The 16561-nt window shown below is 36.1% G+C and overlaps 1 protein-coding gene across 1 annotated transcript; it reads left to right on the top strand.

Moving 5' to 3' along the window:
- Positions 1 to 1365: 1365 nt before the first annotated feature.
- On the top strand, positions 1366 to 2611 carry LOC122310633 (rust resistance kinase Lr10-like). The gene has a single exon (XM_043124709.1). It carries the CDS (start codon positions 1390 to 1392, stop codon positions 2500 to 2502), a length of 1113 nt encoding a protein of 370 aa, XP_042980643.1. The 5' UTR covers positions 1366 to 1389; the 3' UTR covers positions 2503 to 2611.
- The last annotated feature ends 13950 nt before the right edge of the window (positions 2612 to 16561 follow it).

Below are 16561 nucleotides of genomic sequence, written 5' to 3'. Positions count from 1 at the left end.
TACAGAATTAAAGAAGAGCACAATGGTAGCAAGCGCTACAAAGCCAGAATGGTCGTAAAGGGGTTTCAACAAAAGGAAGGTGTCGACTATACAGATATTTTCTCCCCAGTTGTAAAGTTGACCACGATCAGGCTAGTGCTGGCAATTGTGGCTGCAGAGAATCTACATCTTGAGCAGTTAGATGTGAAGACTGCATTCCTTCATGGTGATTTGGAGGAAGACATCTATATGCACCAGCCACAAGGATTCTCAGTGAAGGGAAAAGAGAATCTAGTTTGCAAACTGAAGAAGAGCTTGTATGGCTTAAAACAAGCTCCGCGACAATGGTACCGAAAGTTTGACAACTTCATGTGCAGTAATGGATTTACAAGACTACAGGCTGACCATTGTTGCTATATGAAGAATTTTGACAACTCTTATATTATCCTACTGTTGTATGTGGATGATATGCTCGTTGCAGGATCAAGCATCGAGGAGATCAATAAACTGAAGAAGCAGTTGTCAAAGCAGTTTGAGATGAAGGATTTGGGTGCTGCAAAACAAATCCTTGGTATGAGAATTATTAGAGACAGGGCTAATGATACTCTGAGGCTCTTGCAGGAGGAGTATGTGAAGAAGGTGCTCAGAAGGTTTAACGTGGACAAGGCGAAACCAGTGAGCACACCCTTAGCTAGTCACTTTCGACTAACTAAGGATCAGTCGCCAAAGACGGAGGAAGAGCAAGAATGCATGAACAGAATTCCCTATGCATCTGCTATTGGTAGTCTTATGTATGCCATGGTCTGTACAAGGCCAGATATTGCACAAGCAGTGGGAGCTGTGAGCAGATACATGAGTAATCCAGGAAAGCAGCATTGGGAAGCAGTCAAGTGGATTTTGAGATATCTACAAGGCTCTTCAGATACGTCACTATTGTTATATAGTGACGTATCTATATTGTTACAATTATTGTTATATATTGTTTTTTCATTTAAAGTGATTTTATGCCATCACCCACTGTGTTAAAATTATAACTAGCTTCTAATCATTTTGATAATATAAGTTGAAGGTTAAATTAGGAAAATAGTTGCTAACTTTTTGCGAAGACACTTAATATCGGGCCATTTTCTCATTGCTTTGTCAGTACTGACCCTATTAAAAAATTTCAAATTAAGCATGTGTCATATTTTGACTCTCATTTATCTTTTCTTTTGTAAACTTACACCACTTGAATGTATCTTTTGTCGCAGGGGAAAAGAAACAGAAATGGCTGATACCATTAGGTAACATGTCTTCTAAATCTCGTAATTTCTTTTTCATGCGGAAATCAAATTATGCATCACATATTAAGCTCGTGCTTTTTATTATTTGAATGCAGTCATTTTATCTATTGGAATTGGGGTTCTGACCATGGTTATAATCTACTGCTTGAGAAGAAAGTTTCGTTATTTTTGGAAGACGGAAAGTGTATCACATCAAAATATCGAGGACTTTCTAAGAAGTTTTGGACCTCTTGCTATAAGAAGATATAGTTATTCAGATATCAAGAAAATGACCAAATTTTTCAAAGAAAAATTAGGCCAAGGAGGCTATGGCGGTGTCTACAAGGGCAAGCTACAAGATGGCTGTCTTGTGGCAGTGAAGGTATTGAAAGAATCAAGAGCAAATGGAGAGGATTTCATTAACGAGGTTGCAAGTATTAGCAGGACCTCCCATGTCAATATTGTCACACTTATGGGCTTTTGTTTTGAGGGTTCCAAACGAGCACTCATATATGAGTTTATGCCTAATGGCTCCCTTGAGAAGTTTATATACAAAAAATATTCTTCAAAGGATGACTATCAATTGGACTGGGAAACATTGTACAAGATTGCAGTTGGGATAGCTCGAGGACTGGAGTACTTGCATAGAGGTTGCAATGCGCGAATATTGCATTTTGATATAAAACCTCACAACATTCTTTTAGACAAGAACTACAATCCAAAGATATCTGATTTTGGCCTTGCAAAGATATGTTCAAGAGAAGAGAGTATTATATCATTGTTAGGCACAAGAGGGACTGCAGGATATATAGCTCCAGAAGTATTTAGTAGAAATTTTGGAGGGGTCTCTCACAAGTCTGATGTTTATAGTTATGGAATGATGGTTTTAGAAATGGTTGGAGGTAGAAAGAATATAGATGCTGAGGTCGATTGTACTAGTGAAATATACTTTCCTCATTGGGTTTACAAGCGTCTTGAACTAGGTGAAGAACTAAGCCTGCAGGGCCTCGAGATGAATGAAGAGGATCGTGAATTTGCAAAAAAGATGATAATTGTGAGTTTGTGGTGCATACAAACCGACCCGTCAAACCGGCCAGCAATGGGAAGAGTTGTGGATATGTTAGAAGGGAGTTCTGAGTACTTGCAAATTCCACCCAAGCCTTTCTTGTGCTCCCCATCAAGATCACCTCGGACAAAATTTCCATTTGATTCTTCCACAACAATAGATGTCATACAGGTTGAATCTATAGGATGTTCCTAGAGAATGATATTTTCTTTGAAACTGAAATCTCAATGTAGGGCAGTCATCCATTACATGATGAGATTTTGAATGTCTTGACTTACATAATCATAATCCTTGGATGCTTTTCATAGCTTATAGAATGATGTGTTGGTAGTCTATGGATACAAAACTAGCAATTAACATCATTTATTTCTTTCTTTCGAGTGTAAAATTAAGCAAGACAACAAAGACTACGAAATATTTGTATATAATCCATCATGGTTCCCTTTTCATAGCTTATATATAGACCATGAAACATTTGTACATAGTCCGTCATCATTCTGAATTTCCCCCTATTATCTGTAGACAGGTCCACTAACAATGACAATTAAGTTAATTAAAAACTTTTCATCTAATCTAAGGCAAGCTACATTGTTTAAAGTTGAATAGAAGTATCGACCGGAGTTGACTTGTTTATTAGGAAAAAAAAAACATAAATGATACGGCATACATATCAGAATATTGTTCCACGTGTTGGTGGGAAGCTTTGTATAAAACTCCTTGTGCATTGTACTAGTTTTGTTGACCATCTCCATTGAGTTCGATTTGTCGTAGATATGGGTCAACTGTGTCTATTTTCAGTGGTACCTTTAATTATCAAATCAACTGATTTGGTTTTCATATTTATCAAATCAAGAGATTTAATTTTTATTATGAATAAGATATTTACATTATCTTACCTCTATGCAATTTTTCTATAAATAAAAACCAAAGCTTTGTATTTAATTAGAATAACAAAAACGTAACTCTCATGCATTGGACTCGTTTTGCTGGGCAACTCTAATGAGTTCGTTTCTTGTAGATGCGAGCAAATTGTATCTATATCCAAGTGTATCCACTCATGTCGATTTTGAAATCTCACTAAATGAACGTGTTTATGGGCAACGCAATCTCAATATCACACCCCTTACCACACTATCCATGGTTTGGTTTGGTTTTCGTCATTTTCAAGAGTGGAAGACTGGAACTGACCTCAAAGGCTGCATTAATAAATATGGAAGTTCGGAGTCAAGGACTCAAGTCTTTCTCATGCATGCTAGTAAATGGCAAAGATGATGCGTAGGAAACTCTCTCTTATCTCCGTAGAGTCTTTGGCATTGGTAGTATGAAGTGATGTAAAGTGTAGAATACTCTCAGAGAACATAAACCCTAGCAGAGCAAGAAGATGAAAAGAAGAAGAGGCTTCTGAAGATAAAAACGTGTAAAAGAGAACATAAACCCTAGCAGAGCAAGAAGATGAAAAGAAGAAGAGGCTTCTGAAGATAAAAACGTGTAAAATGTATTGAATCAATAAAGTCCATGTACAGTAGCCTATTTATACAAGCTTAATATTAAAGGAATAAAAATGCTATACGGCAACCATATTACAGAAGTAAAAATAAAGATGAAATTACAATTATGTCCATTATGTCCTGATACTCCCTTCAAGATGGAGAATAGATAGAATGTATTCCCATCTTGGAAACTAAATGATGAAATTGATGATAACCAAGAGGTTTGGTTAAGACATCAGCAAGTTGATGTTCAGAAGGCAAATGAAAAGTCTTGATAACACCAGCTTGTATTTTTTCCTGAATAAAATGGTAGTCTAGCTCAATATGTTTCGTTCTTTCATAGAAAACTGGATTAGCAGCAATATGTAAGGCGGCCTGACTATCACAAAAAAGTTGAACACTATGAGAATGTGAAACACCAAAATCAAATAATAAGGTTAGAAACCAAATGATATCACAACTAGTAGAGGCCATTGATCGATACTCAGCCTCAACAGAAGATCTATAAACAGTTGTTTGTTTCTTGGTCTTCCATGAAACCAAAGAATTTCCAAGAAAAACACAATAATCACTTGTAGAGCGTCTACTGTTAGGACAAGAAGCCCAATCAGAATCAGCAAAAGCTTTAAGAGACAATGTATTATTGGCTGGAAAAAAAAAATCCATGTCCAGGAGTGCCTTTGACATATTGTAAAATTCTGTAGGCAGCTTGTAAATGAGGCTGTCTAGGCTTAGCCAATATTGACTAAGTCTATTGACAGAGTAACATAAATCTGGCCGAGTTAATGTGAGGTAAAGAAGGCACCTACAAGCCTTCTATAAACTATAAGGTTAGGCAACAGGTCTCCCACATCCTTACTCAACTTAATGTTCTGTTCCATAGGAAAAGTAAGAGGTTTAGAAGCAAGAAGACTAGCATCTTGAAGAATTTCTAGTGAATATTTTCTCTGACATAATGAAATACCAGCGTGCCACTTCCAAACCAAGAAAATATTTGAGTTTGCCAAAGTCCTTAAGCTTAAATTTCTCATTAAGTAAGACTTTAAAGACTCAACAACTTGCATATCATTACTAGCTATGAGAATGTCATCAACATAGACAATAAGGGCAATAAAAGATGAACCCTCAGTTTTAGTAAAGAGAGAATAATCAGTTTTGGATTGTTGAAAACCCAAGCTAAAGATAGAGTTGGAAAACTTGGAGAACCACTGCCGTGAGGCTTGTTTCAAACCATAGAAGGATTTGTTTAACTTGCAAACTTGATACCCTTCTTTAATATGAAAACCAGGAGGTAAAACCATGTATACTTCTTCAAATAAATCTCCATGCAAAAAAGCATTATTAACATCAAGCTGTGTAAGATGCCAACCTTTCACAGCAGCTATGGCCAAAAGAGATCTAACAGTTGCCATTTTAGCAACAGGAGAAAAAGTTCCAGAATAATCCAATCCTTCAGTTTGAGTATAATCCTTGGCAACTAGCATTTCCTTATATCTCTCAATGGATCCATCAGCACGATATTTAATCTTAAAAACCCATTTGCAACCAATAGGCTTCTTACCAAGAGATAAAGAAGTAACAGTCCAAGTATTATTAAGTTCCAGGGCTGCAATCTCAGCTGACATGGCATCTCTCCAATGAGAGTGCTTGACAACTTGATGATAGAACTCAGGTTCAATATTGGCAGAAATGGACATGACAAAAGATTTATGGGAAGAAGAAAGACTAACATAAGATAAAAAATTGAGAATATCATATTTAGGAGAAAAAACTGAAGGACAAGAAGAACCTGATGAAGGGAAAAGTGTTGAAGGATCTGATGTGGAGTGTGTAGAAGAGGAGTTACAGTGAAAATTCTGCAAGTAATCAGGTACCTTTCTAACTCTAGAGGATCGTCTAGGAAGATCAGAAGGTATAGGAAAGGGGTTTGAACAATTGGATCAATTTGAGGAGAAGATGAAGTGGAGTGGAGAGGTAAGGTAGGGGAATCTAAAGTTGAAGGTACAGTTAAAAAATCTAAAGTTGAATGATCAACAAGGAACATGGAAGGAAATTCAAATTTATGTGAAGATATAAAAGGAAAAATATGTTCATGAAAAATAACATTTCTTGATATAAAAGTTTGATTAGTTTTTAAATCAAGAAGTTTGTAGCCTTTGATTCCAAAAGGATAGCCAAGAAAAATAGAAGTTCTAGCTTTAAGATCGAACTTAGTTTGAGATCTTTGTAAGGTTGAAGCAAAACAAAGGCAACCAAAAGTTCTAATCATAAGAAGGAACAGTGTTAAACAAAAGCTCAAAAGGAGATTTTTGGTTTAAAAGAGGAGTAGGAAGCCTATTAATGAAATAAGTTTCTGTTAAAACAGCATCACCCCAAAAATTAATAGGCAGATGAGATTGAATCATCATTGTTCTGCCCACATTAAGGATATGCTGATGCTTTCTCTCTACAACAGAATTCTGTTGAGGGGTTTCAATACAACTATATTGATGCAATATGCCTTTAGAATGCAAAAAAAAAAAAAAAAAAAATCTAAAGAAAATTCAGTGCCATGATTAGTACGAATTGATTTTATTTTTGAGGAAAATTGTGTTTTAATCATTTTCTAAAAAACTGTAAAGATATGTGACACTTCAGATTTATGTTTAAAAAGATAAAGCCATGTAGCATGAGTTGAATCATCAACAATAGTCAAAAAATATTTGTAACCTTCAACAGTAGGTACTGAATATGGACCCCAAACATCACAGTGAACTAGGTCAAATGGAGCAATAGACAAATGAGCATTGTTAGGAAATGGTAATTTTTTTTTTTTTTTGTTTAGCTAAAGGACATATCATGCAAGGATGGCATGGAGCATTCAATTTAGAAACAAAATTATTCACAAACAGCATCCTAGAATGAAAAGGATGGCCAAGCCTATTATGCCAAAGCTCATAATTTGAGCATTTGGAGGTATTTGAACAAACATATGTATAAAATGTTTCAGGTAAACAAGCAATATGTGAAGTAGAAACATAATTAGAAAGGTCTGACTGTTGCAGTATGTAAAGACCTTCTTGCAATCTACCCACTTCAATCAGCCTCCAACGAATCCAATCCTATATGAGACAAATGTCAAAGGAAAATAAGAATGAACAAGTTAGTGATTGGGTTAACTTGCTAATAGAAATCAATTTGAAATGAAACGTTGGAACACAGAACATCATGTAGAACAAGATGCTTAGAGATAGAAATAGAGCCAATATGTGTAACAACAACATATTGACCATTAGGAAGCTTCACAGAAAAATTAATAAGCGAGCAGGAGAAAGGAAACAATCAATAGAGGGAACCATATGATCAGTGGCCCCAGTATCTAAGATCCATGAATGAGAATCAAAAGGAATATACTGAGTAGCAGAAAAAATAGAATGAGTATTATCAGAAGTAAAAAAAATACCAGAACAACTATTTGAAACAACTATATTGACAGCAGAAGTAGCCGGATCGACAGACTTAGGAGAAGGCAACATGGACAAAAGCTGCTGATATTGAGCCTCAGTCAATGAAAAATGAGAAATAGCCGAGGGTTTGCTATCACTAAGGACAGTAGTATTAGCCATGGATTATTGCCTCGGTTTTGGCTTGTAGCCAAGAGGGAATCCATGCAACTTGAAACACTTTTCAATCATGTAGCCAGTAATTCCACAATATTTACTTACTGATCTATCCTTCCATGAAAAGAATTTAATAGATCTGGTGTGATCAACATGAGAAGAAAATACATGAGAATTAACAGAAGGTAAAGAGACAGAGAAAATCTCTCATTGTTGTTCCTCTTGTAAAACAAGAGAAAACACTTTATTCAGAGGAGGTGGAGGCTCCATTAGTAAAATCTGTGCACGAGAAGGTGCAAAAGACTCATTCAATCCAACCAAAAACTGTAAAATATATTCTTGTTGAACATAAGAGTTCAACATTCGTACACCACAAGAACAAGCAAGAATAGGCTTGTAATTAGAAAGTTCATCCTAAAGGCCCTTAAGACGAGTAAAATAGTTACTCGCCTAAAGAGAACCCTAAATAAGAGAGGAAATCGATTTCTATAAATGAAAAATGCGAGATCCATTTTTCTGAGAAAATCGTTCATTAAGATCTAACCAAATCTCATAGGCAGTCGCAATATACAAGATACTAGAAGAAATTTAAGTAGAAATAGAGTTTAAAAGCCAAGATATCACCATATTATTACACCGGAGCCACAAATTCAAATGATAATCTGCCAGATCGGAAGGTTTAGGGACATGGCCATCAATAAATTCGAGTTTATTCTTCGCAAAAAGAGCCATGGTCAATGATCGAGACCATGCATGATAATTTTCTCCGAGAAGAGGTTGAGTGACCAAAAGGACACCAGGACTGTCGCTCGGATGAAGGAAATAGGGAGAAGTTGTATCCTCAGAAATAGATTTAGCAGCGGGAGCCATGGAAAACAAAATGATTTAAGATGATAAAACGTCGGATACCATGTAAAGTGTAGAATACACTCAGAGAATAGAAACCCTAGCAGAGCAAGAAGAAGAAAAGAAGAAGAGGCTTCTGGAAGAAAAACATGTAAAATGTATTGAATCAATAAAGTCCATGTACAGTAGCCTATTTATACAAGTTGAATATTAAAAGAATAAAAATGCTATACGGCAACCATATTACAGAAGTAAAAATAAAGATAAAATTACAATTATGTCCATTATGTCCTGATAAGTGATTTCCCAATGCACAAATCATGTTTCAAATACCATGATCGAGTGGCTCGGGGGGAAACTCTCTTGGCCTGCTTTTACAGGTCTTCCACATCCAAGTTTCGGGTCAACTACCGTATTAAACTAAAAAAGTTTTTAGAATATGGTTAAGGCAGAAGAAATGTAATCAAACATGTCGTTACGATTTTAATTAGAGTATAATCTGTATTTTTTTTTTTTTTTGCGATCTCTGGTTAATTGAGAATTTTGGGATGGCTTCTGTCTCCCTTCTCTTTCTTCTCTCATACCTCATGCTACTTTACTCAACTATAGAAGACATTAAAAGATGTCTGAAGATGTTTCTTGTGGCAAACAGGGCCTGCTTGGCTTTCCAGTTGACTAATCAAATAATTCCAAACAGTATCATCATCAATTGTATTGAGCTAGTTGGACGGACACTCTTGGTACTTGTTTACTTGTTTTCCATTCTACGAGCCTTTGCAAATTGACGAGACCAGCTGATCTATTTTTTGGGATGTTTTCCCCCAAATATCAATTACCAAAGGCTTTTTGAGAAATTAGGAATAGTTTGAAAAGAAAGAAGGTTGTGTGAAAATGGGCTTTGAGGCCAACATTGAAGAGAGTAGCCTCTAAGCCCAAAAGGCCCCTGTTCCCTCTATTATTCGATTTTTCTCATGTTGCCTTGTCATTTAACTTGATAGTCGTATATCTTCCAAATTGATACTAACAAATACCTAAACCACTTGTTATTTTGTGTACACACAAGAGGTGACTTGACCAATTACATTGCTATAAAACGAAAGAAAATAACATCAAACAAAAGCGTTAATGTCTTATATTTTAGTCATCGTGGACTACTCAGTATAATACACTGGCTTATTCGATCACCATCTTCGACTATAATCGAGAACTGACAAAATGACATGCCCAGCAGATTGGAAAAATGCCCTGAGATGACTATCCCTAATAAGAATGTGAAGACTGACAAGTAATTCCAGAGTAGAGGCATGGAAACTGGCCTCTTTCCTTTCTTTTGTTTTTCTTTTTACTTGCAGTCTGAGTGTATTTGTTATGCATGATGATCAACTAATTTAATTATCCCCATTCGATTATCTCCAGGAGAAAGATCTGGAACCACGGCTACATTTGTAATAGTTGATGGCTGGACTGTGACGATTGCATCTGTTGGAGACTCACGTTGTATTTTAGATACTCAGGGTGGCACTGTTGCTACCTTTACTGTGGATCATAGACTTGGAGAGAATGTAGAAAAATGGGTATCTTTTCAAAAGACCTTAATTATCAAGTTTTCCTGAATACACTTTGTAATTTGTTCTTCATGGTTGCGGGAGGGAACGCGTTACGGCGAGTGGAGGTGAAGTGGGGAGGCTTAGTATTGTTGGGGGTGCTAAGGTAAGATGTGTGTGTGTGTGTGTGTGTGTGTGTGTGTGTGTGTGTGTATTTTCCCCTAGAAAACTGCAGAACTATATTCTGTTGGCTTAAATGTTACAATGTTCTTCCCCCAAGTTATGTTATATGTTATCATGGGGCAATATATGACCTTTTAACTCTTGCAGATCGGTCCCCTATGTTGTTGGCCAGGTGGTTTATGCCTTTCTATGTCAATTGGAGACATGGGTGTTGGGCAGTATATGGTACCGATACCATACGTGAAACAAGTGAAGGTAAATATTTGTTTATTGTTCTTTTTACTTAATTTTGTATATGCATTGATAGGTGGATATGGGATAAGGAAGCAAATGGGAGATTCACCGTAAAAAGTGCATACAAATTGATCCATAACACCATGACTTGCAGTAATGGGGAAACTTCTATGCAGATACAAGATAGTCATCTTTGGAAGAAAATTTGGCATATGAAAGTTCCAAGGAAGATCAAAATGTTTGCTTGGAGAGGTTGTAAGGATATTTTGCCCACTCTTGTGAATCTACGGAGGAAAAAGGTGGTGGAGGAAGCTTCATGTTGTTTTTGTTTGGATAATGAGGAAGATCTTAATCATGCTTTGTTATTCTGTCCTACTAATCAAATTGTTTGGCAGAAATATTTCCCTTTATTCAAGGTTTTTAACTCATCTGTCAACTTTCTTCAAACTGTCCGAAGGATCCAGCTTCAAGGTAGTGAGGAAGAATTCACCTTTTTCTTTGTCATCTGCTGGAGCTTATGGTATAGACGAAATCAAATACAAATGGAGCAGAATATCATCCAACCTTTGCAAGCTGCTGAACATGCCATATCAATCTGCAAGGTTTATAAAGATGTTCGAGATGCTACATCACGGCAGCAATTAAAACAGCTATCTAAGTGGCAAGCTCCACCTGAGGGGTTTCTTAAAGTTAATGTTGATGGAGCTATCTTTGCGGATCAAAGGAAAGCTGGCGTTGGAGTTGTATTACGGGATACCAATGGAGCAGTACTGATGGCTGAAAGCAAAATTGAGATGGAGGTGGACGAGGCAGCAACTATTGAAGCTATTGCTATTTTGAGAGGAATACAACTCTGTCTTCCACTTGGTATTCCGAAATTGATTATAGAAACCGATTGTCTCAATGTAGTTCAAGAATTGCAGTCCTCTGAAGCTTCGTATGCTAGTGCTGGGAACTTGTTTGCTGATATTAACCATCTTATGCTGCGTTTTCAGGAAGTACAAGTGATACATGTTAATAGAATGGGGAATGGGGTAGCTCATTCTTTAGCTAGATATGCATGGAATATTGAGGATATTAATGTTTGGTGGGATCAGATTCCTTCTTTTGTTCACCATTCTTTATGGTTTGATAACATTTGATGTATTGGTGTTTTTAATGAAGTTACTGGTTATCAAAAAAATTTTGTATATGCATCATTTCTGTCCTCGGCATGAATCCTAATATTCTTATTTTGTATAAAAGCTCTCAAATGCAGGCAGGAGGCTTATAATTGCATCGATGGCATCTGGGATGCCCTATCTTCGGAAATGGCTGCAAAAAATTGTCGCGGGTTGCCTACCGAACTTGCTGCTAGGCAAGTTGTGAAGGTGATTAAATTCTTCACTGTGCTGTATCTTTTGGCAAGTTTTGCTTGAATTACCATGTCCTTCTGGACTGTATTTTAGCACAAACGAGGGTTAATATTATACTTATGCCAATCTAATGCTTATCCATATATATATTATATTTGATGGAATCTGTTTTAGGAAGCCTTGAGAACAAGGGGCTTAAAGGATAATACAACTTACGTAGTTGTCATAATTCCTCCTGATAATTCAGCCATCGAGTCCTCCTAAAAAGCAGAACAAGCTAAAATCTCTATTTTTCAGGAAGAGGTTAGGTAGTTATGTTAATAAACTATCAAAGAAGCTATCAGCTGTCTGTATAGTGGAAGAATTGTTTGAGGAAGGCTCAACAATGCTTGCTAAAAGGTCAGTATTTTTCATAAAGTTGTGATGTTTTAATGAACTATTAAGCTTACAATGGTGCACTGCTTGCTGGTATCTGTTTTCTAGTCCATCTATTGCAGCTTCTCTCTTGTTTAGATTTACATGGCTATAATGGGCAAGTCTATGTAGCCATAATGGGCAGATGTAGGCTTTTGTCTGAAAAAGAAGACATCTATGTGCAACAATCTAATTTCTTTTTTTGATATGGAACACTTTAATATCTTAAATGAAAAAGAATAGGATGTAGAATGATGGACAGGGAAAGACAGATCTTTGATTCTATTCTCTCTTTCTGGTGACAGTGATACTTGAGCTGTTAAGTTACATATATCCTTGATGAGGAAATAGTATTGCTTACTGCATTGCTAACTTTATTGACAACGCTCTTGGAGTGTATATGTGGACAATGCTCAGGTTTTGTGGACTTGATTCTTTAGTGGACTGTAAATTTTGTTTTGTATTCATACAATGAGTAGAAATGAGTTTTTGCAGTTAAGCAGGTGTCATTTTTAAAATTTGTTTAGGTCATGACCTCTGCTTATTGCTGCATTGTTGCTGCCGTAGAAGTTCCTAAAAAATTTCACTCTGATTTTCTCTGTGCTGTCAAATAACTTTTCTGCTTGTGCTTTTGTATTGAATTTCACCTCTTCAAATGGTATTTTTCACTTGGCTGGAACCTGTATCTGAATCCTAAAATTGGATTTTGCTTTCACAGAGGGTGGGGTGCACTCTTCCTTTCCTCTAGTCCCCAAACCCTTGTTATTTATGAGGTTCAGGTCATCGCATGATTAACCCAATTTCTATTGATATAAGCCTTAATAACCTTTGGAGCATGGTTGTGGTAGAGAACTTTTTTAGGAGAGACTTCAAGAATTTTTAAATTCGTCTAGTATTAGTGATTTAAGGAGCACACATGAACAGCATCGGAATTCCAGTTAGCAATTTCTGTATCTGAATGTGATTTGAACGTTGATTTAATGTTTCCCTTGGTCCTCGACCCATGAGATCATGATGCTCTACAGGATATATGCTAGTTAGCTTGTTTCATTTTTATCTCTACCAACAATTGCTTTACATGATATTGTACCCTCAACTACATTATCTTAGCGAATATGATGCTTAAAGACCTAAATTGCATTTCCTATTAATTCATCTACTAGTTAATTACCTGCGTTCCTGTTATGTTGAATTCAAAATATAAGATTCACCTAGTTTTGAATACTTAAAAAGAAATCAAACTTTTCATAAAACATCCAGTTCCAAGGTTGGGATGTTGTTGCTCCGACCATTCTTGCTTGTTGTGAACTTGGGGACTATGTCATCATGACCGTCTGACCCAAATTCTAATTACTGTTTGGTCCAAGGTTAGAAGTTTAATAAACAGCAAAGTTAATATGAGTCAGGGATTGATGACGAACCAAACCTACTTCTCATAAAATTGCACCCTAAATTTGAATTAAAGGTGTACTTGAGAAGAAAAATACGCCCAGAGAAACTTTTGTATTCAAAAGTATAGCCAAACTGCTGATATGTATTTAAAAATTTACTTTTGATCTAATTGGGTTTTATAGTCTTGTCTGTGGAATGGTGCACATGCTCTGCGTCTAGCACATTATTTTGGTAGGTCAAAATTGAGATGAGCTTGAGTAACCAAATCGATCTATTTTGCATGGTAGTTACTAATTAAAACTTGCATGATCTTCTCCAGCCCTCCCAAAATGATCCCAGGTAGGGACTTGTATGCATGTGGGAACTTTTAGTTTTATGTCTTGAATTTTAGCTTGACTTTGTAGTTTGAGTTCAGTGCCTGATGTAGTTTACCTCTCCATGTTAGAATATGCTTATTATGGGAAACTGGTGTTCTTGTTTGCTTCCCTGTAGTAGTCTTTAATTTGTTTGCTTTTCAGTTGGGTGCTTTATAGTTGTATTCTTAGTTTCTAATAATATGAACTCATCTTATGAGATTTTTATCTTTTATTACTGGGTCACACGAGAAATTATTGTCATATGTTTTTTCAAACTGGGAGATGATGAGTCCAGAGGCCAGTGGACATCTGGCCTTTTCGTCTCTGCAGTATGTCAAGTTGACCTTGCTCCAAGTGAGGGCATCTCATCCATGCTGGTGCCATCTTCTCCACCAGCACAAAACCCTGGCAAGGCCCTTTCCTTTGTGCAGATTGTCGTAATAAGAAGGATGCAATGGAAGGAAAACACCCTAGTGGTGTTAAAGTGGCGTAGCTCCTACATTGTTTTACCCTATTCTTTACCTTTTAATTCATATATTTTTTTTATTTCTCCAATTTCGTAGGCCAGCAATTGTTTGAATCTTGCTATGATGTTGATCAAATGTATATGTCAAATCTGGGAATAGTAAGATAGTTTTAGCATTCAAGTAATAGAAGGTTGAGGAGCAACTGGACTGAGTTTGGAGTTTGGGGTGTCCCTCTGGAAATTAAAATTAAGGCGCTGAATGCGATGGTTGTAGACTTGTAGCTGGATGCTTAAGTCACTTAAGCCTAGCAGACTACACAGTGCTGGTCTCTACCATGTATCCTGGGATCGGCAGGATGGGTGGCTTGGAGTGTCCGAGCCGCTCTTAAAGAGTTGATTTTGCACACTCGTGGCTTCCAAGCCTAAGCAGACTTTTGGAATGTTAAGTCATTGTTTTACTTCCAAGTGCAGGTTGTATTTTTGCAAACTTTACAAAGGAACTCTGGTATTAGAAGGTACAGTTAATAGATATAAACATGACTTGTGAGGGACCCGCGCTCATAAAAAGTCCATGTCAAAATACCAAAGGTGGAAGGAGGAGTTCGACTTCTCCCTTCTACCCCCCAGCCAACATCTGCTTTTGTTTGTTTTCCTAATGTTATTTCATTCTTATTTCTTTCTATCTATGGAGGAAGAAACCTTTGTTTGAATTCACCATAAGCATAAAGGACTTGCCATGCCGAAGAGTTTTTAGAGTTTAGATATTCATTCATCTCGTCTCTGACTAACCTCTCATCGTCTCTCATAAGCATAGGCAACGAGTTGCTATTGCAGTTGTGGAATGTGTAAGAATCGCTTTATCTTTTTGAAAAAATTAAGTACATATGGGATTCATGTGAAAAAATTAACTTTTTGATGATAGATTACATTTTTTTTTAAAAAGGATTTTGTAGAATTCGCACATTTTATGATTGTATCTAATATTATTTTATTTTAAATCATTATTATCCCACAACACCAAAATACAAGAGACTGATTCTACTGGTTGGAGTCATTTCTTGATCTATAATTTTGTTTTCTTTGCCATGTAATTTATCAAAGATAAATGATATATGCATCATTTTTAATTTTTTTACAATTATGTTTTAAATTGAAGATATTTTTATAAATTAATATTTTATTTCTAAGTTATTTTCTAAAAATAATTTTTATTTAAAATAAAATTGTATACAAATTATAAAAAAAAAAAATAGTTGCTGGTGTCAATTTTCTTTATTCCTTTGTTGAAGGCTGAAGGTAAGTCAAGTCCTAAAATTGCTTCGAATTTTCATCCGTGCATGGCACATGGCAGATCTCGTCAGTCCCGACCTTGGCATTTTCTACTCCATATTTTCGAGGCAAAAGGTCCTCCATAGAATTTAGAAAGGCAATTTATTTAAGGTACCATGAACAAGTCTGTTATTTAAGGTACCACCGTAATAAAAGTTGTGATATGATCAATGCACATGAGTAATAGAGTAATTGGGAGTGGTCATCTTTCATTCTATGTTTATCTCCTTATATATATATATATATATATTTTGATATTCAAACTTCAAATTTCATTATACCAAAGAGAAAATTACAGACATAAATCAAACCATAAGGTTTGAGATAAAAAGTCCTGAATACAATCCCACCACGTGGTGATACTATCAACCTGTCTACCATTATCAACCTGTCTACCATAACTAGCTAAGGAATGAGCAGCCATCTTAGCTTCCCTATAAACATGTGCAAACAAACATTCCCCAAATAAATAAGACAACTGTTTAATTTCATGATAAAGACCACCATACATTGAATTTGACATACTATCTTGGTTCAATGCTTCAATCACCATGAGACAATCACTTTTCACTTGGATATGATGAATCCCCATACCTGCACATAGTTGCAGTCCACGAAAAATAGCTAATAACTCAATATGCTCAACAGCTTCTATTCAACATCCGGTTCTGGAATAGAAGCTGTCATCAACATTCTGCCAGTACTATCTCGCAATATGGCTCCAGCTCTTGCGTTTCCAGCTTCTACACATAGAGATCCATCCACATTCAGCTTCAGAAAATCTGCTTGAGGTACCTTCCATTGATAGAAGTCTTGCTTGCCGCCTATGCTTTTTATACACATCTTTATAATTCTTCATCAAGGATAAAGCATGTTCAGCTGCATTGTGAGGAGAAATAACAATTTGATCATGAAAAAATTTATTTCTCCTATACCAAAAACCCCAAGCCACATTGAAGAAGATAGATAAATTATCCCACAATTTTGCCATACAAAGCTTAAGAACCATATCAATAACAGTAGAAGAGGCTCCAATATCCAATCTA

Source organism: Carya illinoinensis, chromosome 5 (genome assembly GCF_018687715.1).
Source record: "Carya illinoinensis cultivar Pawnee chromosome 5, C.illinoinensisPawnee_v1, whole genome shotgun sequence".
In the NCBI taxonomy this organism is placed as follows: Eukaryota; Viridiplantae; Streptophyta; class Magnoliopsida; order Fagales; family Juglandaceae; genus Carya; species Carya illinoinensis.
The sequence above is the reverse complement of the archived record's forward strand: the minus strand, read 5'-3'. Positions and strand labels throughout refer to the sequence as shown.